This window comes from Drosophila sechellia, chromosome 3R, assembly GCF_004382195.2.
Source record: "Drosophila sechellia strain sech25 chromosome 3R, ASM438219v1, whole genome shotgun sequence".
Lineage (NCBI taxonomy): Eukaryota > Metazoa > Arthropoda > Insecta > Diptera > Drosophilidae > Drosophila > Drosophila sechellia.
Window position 1 is genome coordinate 7,038,724 of NC_045952.1, and position 14,055 is coordinate 7,052,778.

The following is a 14,055-nucleotide window of genomic DNA, read 5'->3' on the forward strand; positions in this document are numbered from 1 at the left end:
TGAGCAACCGAGTGTGATAATGCGCTGAGTGCAGAGTACAGTATATACGAGATTCCGCCATCAATGGGCCAATTAAAATGAGTGCCCGACGCTCTGGTGTTGGTGGCGAGCATCTTAAAACTAATTAAAACGAAAAACGGCATAACAAGCTGCTCATTAAGCATCCGAGTTCCCTTCGCCACCCCGATCTGCGGTTAATTATAGAAGGAAGAAGACGAGCCTTGCTAACGAGCGGCGAGGTGAAGCCAGTGGATATATAGAAGCAGTAGCTAACACCCAACTTTCCAGCGTCGGAGTTCATTAAGCAGCGCCCGGCGTCCATTTAACGATGTCACTTATACGCCCCATTGTCCCCACAACCAAAAAGGAATCAGGAGAAAAACCCCCAGAGCCGAGTGGCCTATCCCCAGTGAACCAGCCATCCAGCTATCCATCCATTCACCCATCGACCACCCAACCCGCCCCACTGAAGGCAACTGCTGCGATGCGTATAAACCGCAAATTGGATGCGATATTAAATCGTCTGTGCCAAAGCGCATATAAATTTTTGTTCAATTTTAAAGAATTTTCCGAGAGCGAGCAGGCGCAGGAGTAAGAGAGAAAGAAGCCCGACGAAAGAGAGGGAGCGAGCAGAAGAGCACGGCTATAGTGCGGCTGTCCCCCTCGAACGCTTTGAGTTTTACATAGAAAGTGTCAAGGAGGAAAACCACAAGGATGCGTTTTTTTCGTTCGAATAATAAAAGAGAAAGATATGAAAAGCGAAGAATAAATAAGCCAACTAATTAGCAACATAATTACGACCACGAAAATATTCAAAAATTCAATTAAGCTGAAGAAGGCACAAAGCATTCATGCATAAATGACTAAGAACAAACCAGGCATGCCAAAAGCAAAGCAAACTCAACACACACAACTGGCGAAAATATGAAACAGAAAAACATAAAGTACAAAAAAATAAACACAAGAACTGAAAGAAATGTGCAAAAAGTTGAGATCCATTTCGCAAGCACCCAACCGCATAAACAAACAAATTTTGCGCTAAATAATTTGACAATTACTCACATCCTCGGGAGGCGAAGGCTGCATGGATGGCTGGACAGCTGGCTAGCTGTATGGCTGTATGGCTGTATGGCTGGCCTTTGTTTCCATCGGGTGGCTATTAAAGTTGAGTGAAGAACTATGTAAAACAGGACTCGGGAATCCTCTCCTCTCGCGCTCGCATCCTGTCGCTCTGTGGCTTAGACTTGCGACAGACCATTACATTTGCTAACGAGTGGAAGGCAAATTAAATCATTAGATGCTAGTAGAGATTAGAGCCACGGCGGGGAGGAGCCAATCCACTCAAAGAAACACTCAGCGGTGGGCGTGTAGAGCGCCGCGCAGAGAGTCACTCAAAGCGAAAACCACCACCATACCACGAAAACTGCCTCCACCACCACCACCACCATAACCAGCACTACCACCAGAAGCGGCAGCAGCAGCAGCATCAGCATTTAGCTGTTGACTTGCCACAGGCACACAACACGGCACATCTGTTGGATTAAGAACTCGGAGAAATCGGAAACAACCCTCATCATTACGCTTCTGGCTCTTGAGCGTGTGAGTCGTCGCGCGCGGATTACGACCAGGATAATCGGACGTAGGACGACGGCATCAGCAGCAGCATAGGCAGCGTCCACGTCGGATATTGGCATCTCCGGATTCAGTCCATTGGCTGCCCTCAAGGTGACAAGACACGCATCGCGCAGTGAACACTCAGTGAACTCGAACTCTCAGTGAACGCCCAGTGAATCCAAGACAATATACCCAAAGACCGAAAAATGGTCATGTTGCAATCGCCGGCGCAAAAGGCCAGCGATAGTGCGTCAGCCCAAAACACAGCCGTCGGTGGCCTGATGAGTCCCAACTCGAACCCGGACTCACCCAAGTCCAACACCTCGCCGGATGTGGCGAGTGCGGACAGTGTGGTGTCCGGCACAGGCGGTGGCAGCACTCCGCCAGCGGCCAAGATACCCAAGTTCATCATCAGCGCCAATGGCGCAGCGGTGGCGGGAAAACAGGAGCAGGAGCTGAGGTACTCCCTCGAACGGCTCAAGCAGATGAGCAGTGAATCGGGCAGCTTGCTCAGCCGCTTGAGCCCCTTGCAGGAGGACTCCCAGGATAAGGAGAAGCCCAATCACAACAACAACAGCAGTCTAACTAACCACAATGCAAACAGCAATACACGTCGCTCGCAATCCCCTCCAGCTTCGGTGGGATCCGTAAGCTTCTCCTCGCCAGCACAGCAGCGAAAGCTCCTGGAACTGAATGCCGTGCGCCACTTGGCAAGGCCGGAGCCACTGCAGCATCCACATGCGGCCCTGCTGCAGCAGCATCCCCACTTGCTGCAGAACCCGCAGTTCCTGGCCGCCGCCCAGCAGCACATGCACCACCATCAGCATCAGCATCACCAGCACCCAGCACATCCGCATTCGCATCAGCATCCGCATCCACATCCTCATCCGCATCCCCATCCGCATCCGTCGGCGGTCTTCCATTTAAGGGCTCCCAGCAGCAGCAGCACGGCCCCACCTTCGCCGGCCACCTCGCCCCTGTCGCCGCCCACATCCCCGGCCATGCATTCCGACCAGCAGATGAGTCCACCCATCGCTCCACCCCAAAATCCGCCACATTCCTCGCAGCCACCACAGCAGCAGCAGGTTGCCGCACCATCGGACATGGATCTCGAGCGGATCAAGCTGGTGGCTGCGGTGGCAGCCCGCACCACCCAAGCTTCCAGCACTTCCGCCTTGGCGTCCGCCTCGAACTCCGTGTCCAACGCCAGCACCTCCATCTCCAACTCCAGTTCCGGTTCGCCCAGTGGACGCGACTTGAGCGACTACGGATTCCGAATACAGCTGGGCGGCCTGGCGGCGGCGGCAGCTGCAGCGGCGGCCACCTCGCGTCAAATTGCAGCAGCCACATACGCGAGGAGCGACACCAGCGAGGAGCTCAACGTCGATGGCAACGACGAGGACAGCAACGATGGATCGCACAGCACGCCGTCGGTAAGATAACTGGACTTCAGTGGACTAAGTGCAAGGATTTCGTAAAATCATATAGAAAGAGTTTAGATAAAGTGCTAATTATACAACATGGATTTATGAGAATTCTAGTTCAAACATAAAGTTTGTTAGTGAAAATTTGAAAACATAAATATCAAATCGATTATTAATGTTGAAATTTATTGCCCACCCAGTTGGTAGCCTTTATTAGCGTTGGCTGATACAAATTGATTTTATTATCCGCTCAATTATTTTTTTTTATTAGATTTTGCGTTCGTGTAATTAACCCAATTAACACTTGGTCGAGAAATTATGCCAAAATTAACCTTTTTGTACGTTTATAACATGATTTTGAGATTTCAATTTTGTTTTTAAAATTATGGTAAGTTGAGGAGTTTGATTTGATTTCTATAATAATTTTAGTTTAACTAAATGATATCATCTAGAACAACTAAGACACACGAATTTTAAGTAGTTCGCCAGTCGACGATCAAGATATTATTTTAAACACTCAGTTTAAAAACTTACCAAGAAAATGCAACTGGTTCTTAATTAAAGCTGTTATCAAAATAATTACTTGACCCATTTTTTGCAAAAAAACATAAAAATAATGTTCGTTTTTGAGATCAGTTGGGCCTTTAAACGTAGCGTTTATTCAACGTAAAATGGTTAACATTGCTTGCAAATAAAGAGTTCATTATCAATCATTATCATGCAATCAGTTCATTACTTAATTCTATATCCCTACTTTTCCCATATATCTTTGTAGGTCTGCCCAGTGGATCTGACGCGATCGGTGAACAGCAGTGCCGCGGCGAACCCGAGTTCGGCCTCCACGAGTGCCTCCAGTGAGCGAGATGCGGCCACCAAGCGACTGGCCTTCTCCGTGGAGAACATCCTGGATCCGAACAAGTTCACGGGCAACAAGCTGCCAAATGGTCCTTTCGGCCATCCCAGGCAGTGGAGCTACGAGCGGGACGAGGAAATGCAGGAGCGTTTGGATGACGATCAGAGCGAGGATATGTCTGGTGAGTTGGGATATTCATTTCTCAACTGACTTAGACCCCGGCCCCACACCCTATGAGTCCGCAATCACTTTGATGGTTAGCTGTCTGATTTGACTGAAATCGGGGGAAATTCAGGACACGCCAACCGGGCACGTTCCCCCGAGTGTCTCTGTGCAACACTCCGTGCTCGAGTACACGGGCAGTGAAAGGGGATGGGCACGACACCTGCAAACAGCTCGACTTCCCATCCGCATATTCTGTTCTTTTTTCTGTGCCCGGGAATCCTGTGGGTGGTTGAAGGCAGATGTTATATTTATACTGCTGCTTGTATCGTTTTTGGGTATGTTTTGATTTTGAATTTGGCTTTCAGTTTTGCCAGCAGCACCCTCGAAAGCTGGGACTCTGCCATTTCGAAGTTCCTGGGATTTTTCGTGTTGCCTGCTTTCCGGCGCAAGTCACGTACATATGTAGGTGCGGGTGTGTTGGTGCTTGGGTGCTGTGTTTATGTTGGCCATGAAAGCATTTATATTTTGCGTATATTGAATGGCAAACAAATGCGCAAATGCCAGAACAACCAAAAAACAAAAAAAAAAAAGGATCTCCGATTTGGGAGGCTGGCACTCTTCGTTTTTCCAACGCAAACTTGTTTAGACCGAAAAAGCTGCACTCATATCCAATAAGGATTTTCAATAGAATTGCTTTTAATTGATTGATTGATGTTTTAATTGGGGAAAAGCCATTGCCAGCTGGGAAGCTAAATTTCCTTTTTTTACTCTCTGTTTTCCCCCTACCAACTGTTTGTCTTGCTGCGGATCAGGTTTCAGGTTCCCAATGATTTTTTCGATGCCTTTGCTGCCTTTTTTCTTCGATGGTTGGCTAAAATTTTGCTGAAAATTAATTGTTTTTCATGCTTGGCTCGTTGCAAAGAAATTGCTCAAATAAAAATTTGCAAATTTGATTGAAGTTGTTGTGGGCGGGGGGCATGGCGATACCATCGCTAAGCCGCTGGCCAAAGCTCCAAAAAAAATAGGAAAAAGAAGGTAAATGCTCATGGGGTTTTGGCTGATGGAGCTTAAGTTTAAGTTCTGCGTGGTTTGTTTGAACGCTGCTCATGGTCTGATTATGAAACGAGTAGAACTAATTGGCAAATGGGTATTGATTAAACGGGTAATGACAATATTATTATGCCATTTGGAGATCTGGTCTATGGACTATCCATAATTCAGTATGCTTCAATAAAAAAGTTGTATACATACCTACTATTACTTTAAACAGTGTAAGAGAAATCATGCCCTTTCTAGCAATTTACCTTAAAGTATTTTTTTAAGTCCGTAAAAATATTTTAAACACTCGAGGTTGGACTGTATTTCGATCGGCTGCAATAACCCATTCTCTTTGGCTCGTATTTGTGTTTATCCAAGAAGCAATGTTCAATTTATATTGCCAATTAATTAACCTGTTTTAAGCCGCCGCAATACGACTGCTCTTAATGGGCAATTCGTTAAGCGCTTATGTAGAAAATTATAAACTCGGAAAATGGCGTTTCGCTGGCCACGGTGGAATGACCATTCACATCGACATTCACATCAACACTCCCAGGCACATTCACATCCACATCATTATCAACGACACATTATCGGCCATTTCCGACAGTCGGCTTTGCTGTTTGCGCATTTGTGTTTGTGTTAATAAAACACAATTAACTTCATCAATGGCGGGCGAGGGCTGCGAACATAACTGCTAATAAAACCGACTCAATGGCCGCGCCAACGACCCCATGAAAGGGGGTTGGGATGTCGATGTGGATGAGTGGGTGTAGGTGGGCTTGGATGTGCAGTGGAGAGCACTGAAATGGAGGCAGACAGTCGACAGTCAGCCGGAGCAACTTTGCCACGATAATAATGTTGGAAATGATTGTGTTGCTGCCAGTTTACAGCAACCCCAAGGCAGGATACACACACACACACAGACAGAAGACCTATAGACAGACAGTCGGGTATGTGTGTGCATCGCGCATACGCACTGTTTGCCGGCTGGCATTCAACGATTGTTGCTTGGTGTTGCTGTAGTCATTAATTAGCAAGGTACTTAATTACCGCACATTCATTAGGCGCTTCAATGGAGCTGTCGCACACACACACACACACACTCAGACAGCGAGAGATTCAAAGCCCCACCCCCAACCCCCTGCTTTACGTTCTTGTGGAAGGAGGTGTTAATGCCTTCGCTTCGGTTCAGATTAGCGTAATTATGCGGCCCTTTGTCATTGCGACTAATTGGATTTTATGTCACCAGGACACTCGCTCCATGCGCTCCTTTCGCTCCTTAACTTGGCGCATCTGCAGCTGGTTAATAATTTACAAATATTACGCATACGCCGGGGCTAACTGCAATTCTCGAAGGAGCCATTCATTGCGTTTCAGGCGCAGCAATTTGCATTTCATTTAAATAGCAAAACGTAAAACTAACAACATGAGCTAGGCACATTTGCAACAATGAAGCCACATATTGTCTGCATAATCCAGATAGCCAGAAAAGCAACTGAAATGCGCCCCAAAAGTCATATGAAAAAACAAGCGATAACCGGTCTGAGGTGGGGAAAGGGGCGGCAAAATTCGGGGGTGGCCAACATTTAAATGTGGGCGGTACAGGGATGGAGGTTGGAGCACAAGCACACAGGCCGAGCAACCAACCCCGAAACAAAAATGTAAAATGGCTGCGAAAAACTTTTATTCTTTTTCAGCACTCAATTTGGCGCTCTCTCTTTCTGTCTCTCCCTCGTTCGCTCTCTTCTCTCGCGTGTGCTTTTATGGGCGACAGGACTCGTGGGATTCCTGTGTTTGTATTTGTGTCTATATGTGTGTGTGTAATGCCGAGCTCCATTTCGCCTTCTTGCAGTTGCCGTAAAGTCAAGTTAAGCGACAATTTCCAGAGCCAGAGAGCTCGGCCCGGTTTTACGAGTATATCCGTCCATCAGCCACTCATTTATTATTTTATGAAAATGGCAAAATGAGACGACAAATGCTCCCCGGGGTCGCATTGGCCAGGCGGATGCGATTACAATGATTGCCCCGGCACAAAGAACTTCAAATTTATAAGCCATTTCCAGCAAGCCCCTGTGTGTGTGTGGGCTAAATTATGCGACAGTTTGTGGTAATTAACACTCGGATTTCATAATTAAGTTTAAATTGTATGTTGTAATTTCAGCTACCCTCTGTAGAAATTTGGAAATTTCACTCCCCATCATGTGAGCCTCTCGTTTTCAGCCTCCTTGTCTCCGCAATATCATCAACATTGCTTATGAAGTGCTTTCGTCATAATTATAATTAACAGCAGCCATTTTGTTAATGGCAGACACCAGACAGATAAGAATTTCGTAATGATTCTTGCCTTTATGGCAGTTTACATTATGCGTTAAATATTTAAGGCAGTTTAATCGATTTTATTGAGAAATGGGCTTTTAAATGAGGTGTATTTTTTTGAGGGGAGTGAATTATAAGAGTATAATTTATAATTTATAATTATAGTTAAGCAACAATAACCCATGATTTGATTTTATAAAGGCATATTTCCCTCCACATAATATTCAGATTACCCTACGCAAATATGCATAATTCTTTCAGTTTAATTAAACGTCAGCACAAATATTGAACTGCGACTGACGGGCTTTCCCTATTTTCCCCCACTTGACTGCTAGACATCACGCATACGCCACGTTGCAGCTCTCAGTTGAATGGTCAGCGTAATTAGGCGCCCTGGATCGTCCAGCAAAATTGCGGTTGCAACGCATATTAGCAGCGCTGGCTTTTCCGCCCCCTCCTCCCGACTTCCCCGACATTCTCGACTGCCCTTTGAACTTTCCTCATTTGTTTGGCAGCGCATTAAGCGCGTCTGCCTGTCTGCTTGTCGATTTTCGCCGTTGGTTTTCGTGGCTGTTAATTCAATTGACTCAAACCAATTGTGGTCAGGGCCAGTCGTCGACTCGAATCGGTTAGATATTGATGGGGCTGGCGGGCATCTAATGTGCCATTAATGCATATCAAAGTGCCTGCAAACACTCCACAGCCCATTACCGGCGGTAAATGGTAGTGTGCCCGCTCTGCGGATGTCTCGAAATTCGTTAAATATTAAATGAAGCGTTCACGTTAATTTTCGGTTTAATTGCCGGCCAGTCTGCGGTGCACTCTTAGGCGCACTCGCCACTCTGCGCCCTCTAATTTCATGCAAACACGGCCAATCATGTTGGCCAATTAGCAGGGCCAACGCGAGCATCCTTGATGGAGGGTTGACACTTTTGCCGACCCTTTTTTCGCCCGGCTGAATCGATTCCGTAGCTTTGAAAGGGGTTCACCGCAAAATTGCCCTACGCCCCCGCAAAGGAAATTTGTTAACAAGCTAAGTTCTTAGCGGCTTACAATATTTTCGGTTACCGAATTTGGCTTACTATTGCATAATATGACGCAATCAAGGCAATGCCGTAATTGGTAACTGATATTTCGCTGAAAGGCACACCCACGTACACGGTTCCCCAGTTGGCCAGTTGGTGAGCTGCCTTAATTGAATTTTGATTGTCGAATCATGGCAATCAAAGCGGCCAGACACTCCGCACTCGGAAAAAGTGCGGACTGGTCATCCGGCAGTCACATGTGCCGAAAAATTCCAATTAATCGAACAATGATGCGGTGGCCGAGGTGATTGATTTCCGTTTGCCAATCCCCGAGGACATTGCCATTTGCCTGTGATGGATGGCCCTAGCCTGTTGACTTATGCAAAAAGAGAGACACGCAGAACTTATCTCCTCTTCTTTTTTGTCTTGCAGCCCAGGATCTGAATGACATGGATCAGGACGATATGTGCGACGATGGCAGCGATATCGACGATCCCAGCAGCGAGACGGACTCCAAAAAGGGAGGCAGTCGTAATGGGGATGGAAAGTCCGGCGGAGGAGGCGGCGGAGGCGGTTCAAAGCCTCGACGAGCTCGCACCGCCTTCACGTATGAGCAACTAGTTTCCCTGGAGAACAAGTTCAAGACCACCAGATATCTCAGCGTCTGTGAGCGACTGAACTTGGCCCTCAGCTTGAGCTTGACGGAGACGCAGGTGAGCAATGATTAAGTACTTTATTGAAAAGGCTCAAAACCTAGAAAAGTTAGGTACTCGTATAGTTAGCCAAATGTTATTTGAAGCAAACAAGGAAGCAGTTCTATGCTTACAGCTATTAACTTTTATGACTAGTAATTGAGTTAAAATATATATATTTTATTTTGAGTGACTAAATCTAAAGAAAGTTTATTACTGTTCAACAATTTTAATATGGAACTTTATTTATGCAAAAGCTAAGACTAGAGTAGATTATAGAATTAACTAAGTACGCAGTATGAAATGAATCCTTTTTTAACAATGCCATTTCCCATCATTCTTTTCCAGGTTAAAATCTGGTTCCAGAACCGCCGCACCAAGTGGAAGAAGCAGAACCCCGGCATGGACGTCAACTCCCCCACCATCCCCCCGCCCGGCGGCGGCTCCTTCGGACCGGGCGCGTATGCCAGTGGACTCCTGTACTCGCACGCGGTGCCCTATCCGCCGTACGGTCCCTACTTCCACCCCCTGGGCGCCCACCATCTCAGCCACTCGCACTCATAAAATTGCAAGATGCAACAGCGTTTGTTGCAACTGTTCGAAAAGCGAGGCCGGGCGGAGGCGGGAGGGGCAGGTCCTGCGGCCGGAGGTGGATCGGTGGATCCCAAGGATAAACTGTAAATGTCAAACTGCTTTAAGTGTGTGTTTAGTGTTCGGCCAGAGATTTCCTTTGTTTCTTCGATTCTTTCGATTACCCGCTGTATATAGTTTTTGTAAAATATACTTACTATGCTAGTGCTTAGAACCTCGAATGCCATATCTAGATTTAAATTATACAATTACCTGTAGCGTTTAAGTGGCAAGCAAAATCAAAAGGAGCAAACGAAAAGTTGCATAAATGTCAAGTGAAAAATAAACATTTTGAAAACTACCCAGAACGATGTGCATATATGTTTACTCAAATATCGGATGATCGCCTTTGGGGGATGCGAGGACACAATAGCGATGTTGGTGCTGCAGTATGGGTGTGTACGAGTGTGAGTTTGTATCGTGTGAAATGGCAGGACAACAATGCTAAGTCAAGTGTAAAATTTTAAATTTGCTTCTCATTTGCCATAACGGGCTCAGGCGGCACTCAGATACCCAGACACTCACACCCGGCCACTCAATTATGTGGCAAACGGATGCGAATACGAAATTTCTTAATCCGCTTTGGGTGACACAATGCTCCTGGCCGCCGCCGGCCGTCTGTCTCTCTCTGGCTGGATATATCTTCCTGTTCCGGTGAAGTCGGGCGGCGAGAGGTTGTCAAAACAGTGACAAGCAAATGAATAAATTCACGCGCACACACCTCCGGCCCATTGATATTATAATCGCCTCAGGGAGTGTGCGTGTATGAGTGTTTTGCGTGTGTTCGGGCCGAGATGCGTATAATTGAAACAGAAATCGAGAAATCCATGCATGACCGGTCATTTGGGCCCGGATTGACTGCGCCTGCCACTGACATCGGAACCCAAACGCAAACAGAGCGAGTGGATCCGAGGAAATCCGTTTATATCTATTACCACCGGACGACTCACTCTGTTTTTTGAGCGGGTGCATTTGGAATTATTTCGGTTTCATGCCGTGCCGCAGCATTCTTTCATTTTCGCCTAAATAATTTATTAACAATTTTTGCTTTTACATTTGTTTAAAGCTTTGCTTAAGTACTTTGCAATTAGTCGCCCAAATCCTGTTTGCACCGCACGCCCACACATGCACGTATCCTTCGCAAGGACGCGCGTGTGTCGGTGTGCGGTAATTTCTGTAAATGTAAGTCGCTAAATTATTCAGCTGCAGACATGTGAGCAAATTGAAACAGCAGCGGGCGGGGCGGGTGGGGTCTGTTTAATTTGCATAAAATTAATGCTTATTTTAGTTGCACACACTTCATCCCGAAAACTTTTAGCGGAGGAGAGAACGAAATGGGGACACGAATCCAGTGTGCATTAGCATTCTCTTGGGGGTTTCTAAAACAACAATCAAATCTGCATCCCATAATTTACTGTATTTCAAATATCCCAACGGATGGATACTTAAACCATAAAGTGAATTAATGAGATTTATTAGACAGTGTCAGTGTGAAAAAATATCATAAATGTGTATTATATGTAGTATAAACGGGTTTCCAATCAACGTTCAACAAAAAACCAGTAAAGAAAACTAATTTTAGCAAGATGAAGCAGTGATTAATTAGTATCAAGGCATCTATGAATACCAAAGAACAACAGCTTATGATAAATTATATAAAAGCCGGCAGGTATATATTACCAAATAATTGGCTAATACAGAACTATCACTCACAACGAGGGTACATCTTTTTTCTCATTTTTGTTCGATTACACGGGTACATGAGATACAAAATATAGTTCATTGATCCGTTTAACTGCGACGTGCTGTATACTACATGCAATAATGTTCATAAACTGCAGACTACTTCAGAAAAAGCTTATTCCAGGTAGCTTTAAAACTATCAGATTAATTTGAGCAGAAACTGACGGATGGGTGGTAGATGGTTGTGGCTTTATCTTTGAAACTATAAAAGCTACGAGTAAAATTAACAGGTAATCATGAAGATTCCATAGATATAGACGCAGCCCAATTTGTTCACTGATGTTGCCACGCCCACTCAAACGCCGACAGACCGCCCGCAAACCGCCCACAACTACCACGCACATAATTTTGAACATTTTTCATATTTTTTCATTTTATTATTTTCTTGGTTGACTAATTCTATCAATTTGCTAAAAAAAAATTTGAAATTCCTTGTTCGCAATGATAGTATCCTCGACTTGGCGCAAGGGTTTTTTTGTTTACAATATCTCGACCGACATATGGACTCGGCGAAATTGAGTTCAAGAATAGGTAAGTAATAGGTATAAAGAATGTCGCTTCAAAAAATCTTTTTGCTTATCAAATTGATGGCAATTCTATCGTGCCCAAAGAAAGTTAAACATTTGTCTATAGACAATTTTTTAAAATATTTAATAAGGATCGAAACGCTAATATCCTTTGTAATATCCTTTAGCTTTAGCAAATTTCGCTACGTAAACCACGTAAAATACATGCTTCTGTTCCAGTTCGCTCGCAATCCAGATCTTCACAAGCGGTTCAACTTAGTTTGTGGGAAATAATATATAACTTTAAACAGAGCTTCCTAAGCCCTAATACGATTTGAAATTTATACGCTGGGGGTGTAAATTAGGCCTGACAAAAACGCCTCGCAAATCAGTGAAACGATAAATTAACGCCGGGTCGGCTGGCGTTAAGCTACCCTTAACGAGGCCCAAATGCCTCCAAACGCAAATCCAAGACAATTGCTTTTCAATCCGGAGTCCGCAGTCCGGAGACTCGAGTGTCGCAGCCAGCGGATGGAAGTTGTGGAACTTTCGGTGTCACTCTCCGAAGATTTTCCGCAGAATCAAAACACGACACTCACACAATTAAGTCGTTTTCCCCGCCCGCTCATTTCCCATTAATCCCCGAGCTGCGTTTCCCGTGAATTTGGGTTTGAATTCGATTTTGATTTCGAGCAGTGTGTTGTGAGCTTCTAGTTGAGTTCTTTTAGTTCTTTTTTTTTGTTCACGCTTTTCAGAAGGGCCTTCTTACGCGCCTGAATTGCTCCAGATTACGCATACATCACATCCTCGTCCTCCAAGTGGGTATGTGTCCAAGTTGCGTTGGTGTGAGCAGCGTTTAATCTGCACCATTGACTTCTCTCCTCTGGAGAAAACCCACTGCTCCTCGCTGCTGCGGAGAAACCATCCCCTTGGCTGGTCGCTTGGGTGGGTGCTAGTAAATTTTATGCGAATATTTAGTTTGCCCTCGTTATCGGCGCGGCTTTATCGAAACTTATTGTGTTTGTTTAATTGAATTTGGATTGCTGCGACAATTTCGCGACTGAGTGCGTTCCAAAAACTCTGCCGGAGCGTAGATAAATAGGGATCCGGCAAACTACTCCTCCGCCGCCAAGTCTCTCTGTCTAATTGGGAGTGGTAGATAAAGTTGCGACTTAGTTTAGTTCATTTAGTCCGCCATTCGCTGGCGCTGGCGCATCCATCTGTTTCTCTGGCTGCAATTAAAATTTAATAAGTGCGCCACGCCCTCCAAAAAAAGCACCCTACATACTATGTATACATATGCGGCTCATATAAATTATGGCCTGAAGTTGACATAAACAAGCTCCCAAGAGTCCTTTTGCCAAAGTTATATGACAGATTTGCGCAGAGCGTTTTGATGAAGCTCGGGTCGGATGGGCGGATGGCTGGATGGTGCAAGGACGAAGGGCCGGAAACGCTAAAGTGTCACCAGGGAGCGAATGGGTGGGTGGCTGGGCGCTCGGCTGGCACATGTGTCTTCAGTCACAATCGCCAGGGGGTGGGTTCCGTCGAGCCCTTTGTTGTTTTCCGGGCGAATCACATTTTGATGATTGTCAATGTGACTTTAATGCCATCTCTCAACTCCAGGGTCCCGTCCTCCTTCTCCCGGGGCACGTGCAAAAGGGCTGTCCCAGAGACACTGATCGTAATGCTGACATCTGTGGATTAAATTGCAATTTGTGCTCATGTAATATTGAAGCCCAGTGCTCTGCTGTAAGTGTAACGCGTTTTCTCCCATTGTTTGCGCGAACTTAACTGGTTCGGTTTGTGATCCCCATTTTGCCGGGCTATTAATATTTGAAATTGCGCATGGGCAATAAAATTGTAAAAAACCGCCTTTGTGCTGAAAGTTATTCCTGATGTTTTTATGGTCGATTAGAGGTGGAGGTTTAAATAAGGCAAGTCCCATATTTAAAAAGTGCAACAATTTAAAGCCAGAGACTTGAGGTGATATTCGATATCGATTTTGCAGTTGAGCTGGAAAAATAAATTCAATGTTATAAAGCC

At 45.5% G+C, this 14,055-nt stretch overlaps 1 protein-coding gene across 1 annotated transcript; it reads left to right on the forward strand.

Annotated features, from left to right (window-relative positions):
- Positions 1 to 1,576: 1,576 nt before the first annotated feature.
- LOC6614336 (homeobox protein slou) lies at positions 1,577 to 10,068 on the forward strand. Its single transcript, XM_002038739.2, has 4 exons — positions 1,577 to 3,047; positions 3,814 to 4,072; positions 8,871 to 9,151; positions 9,479 to 10,068. Exons 1-4 carry the CDS (start codon positions 1,821 to 1,823, stop codon positions 9,692 to 9,694), a joined length of 1,983 nt encoding a protein of 660 aa, XP_002038775.1. The 5' UTR covers positions 1,577 to 1,820; the 3' UTR covers positions 9,695 to 10,068.
- The last annotated feature ends 3,987 nt before the right edge of the window (positions 10,069 to 14,055 follow it).

What these genes read in the sequence shown, in the direction of transcription:
- LOC6614336 (XM_002038739.2), top strand. Translation starts at nt 1,821, where the DNA reads ATGGTCATGTTGCAATCGCCGGCGCAAAAGGCCAGCGATAGTGCGTCA. An exon ending in TCAGAGCGAGGATATGTCTG is followed by an intron (nt 4,073 to 8,870) that starts GTGAGTTGGGAT and finishes TTTGTCTTGCAG; the next exon opens with CCCAGGATCTGAATGACATG. An exon ending in TGAGCTTGACGGAGACGCAG is followed by an intron (nt 9,152 to 9,478) that starts GTGAGCAATGAT and finishes ATTCTTTTCCAG; the next exon opens with GTTAAAATCTGGTTCCAGAA.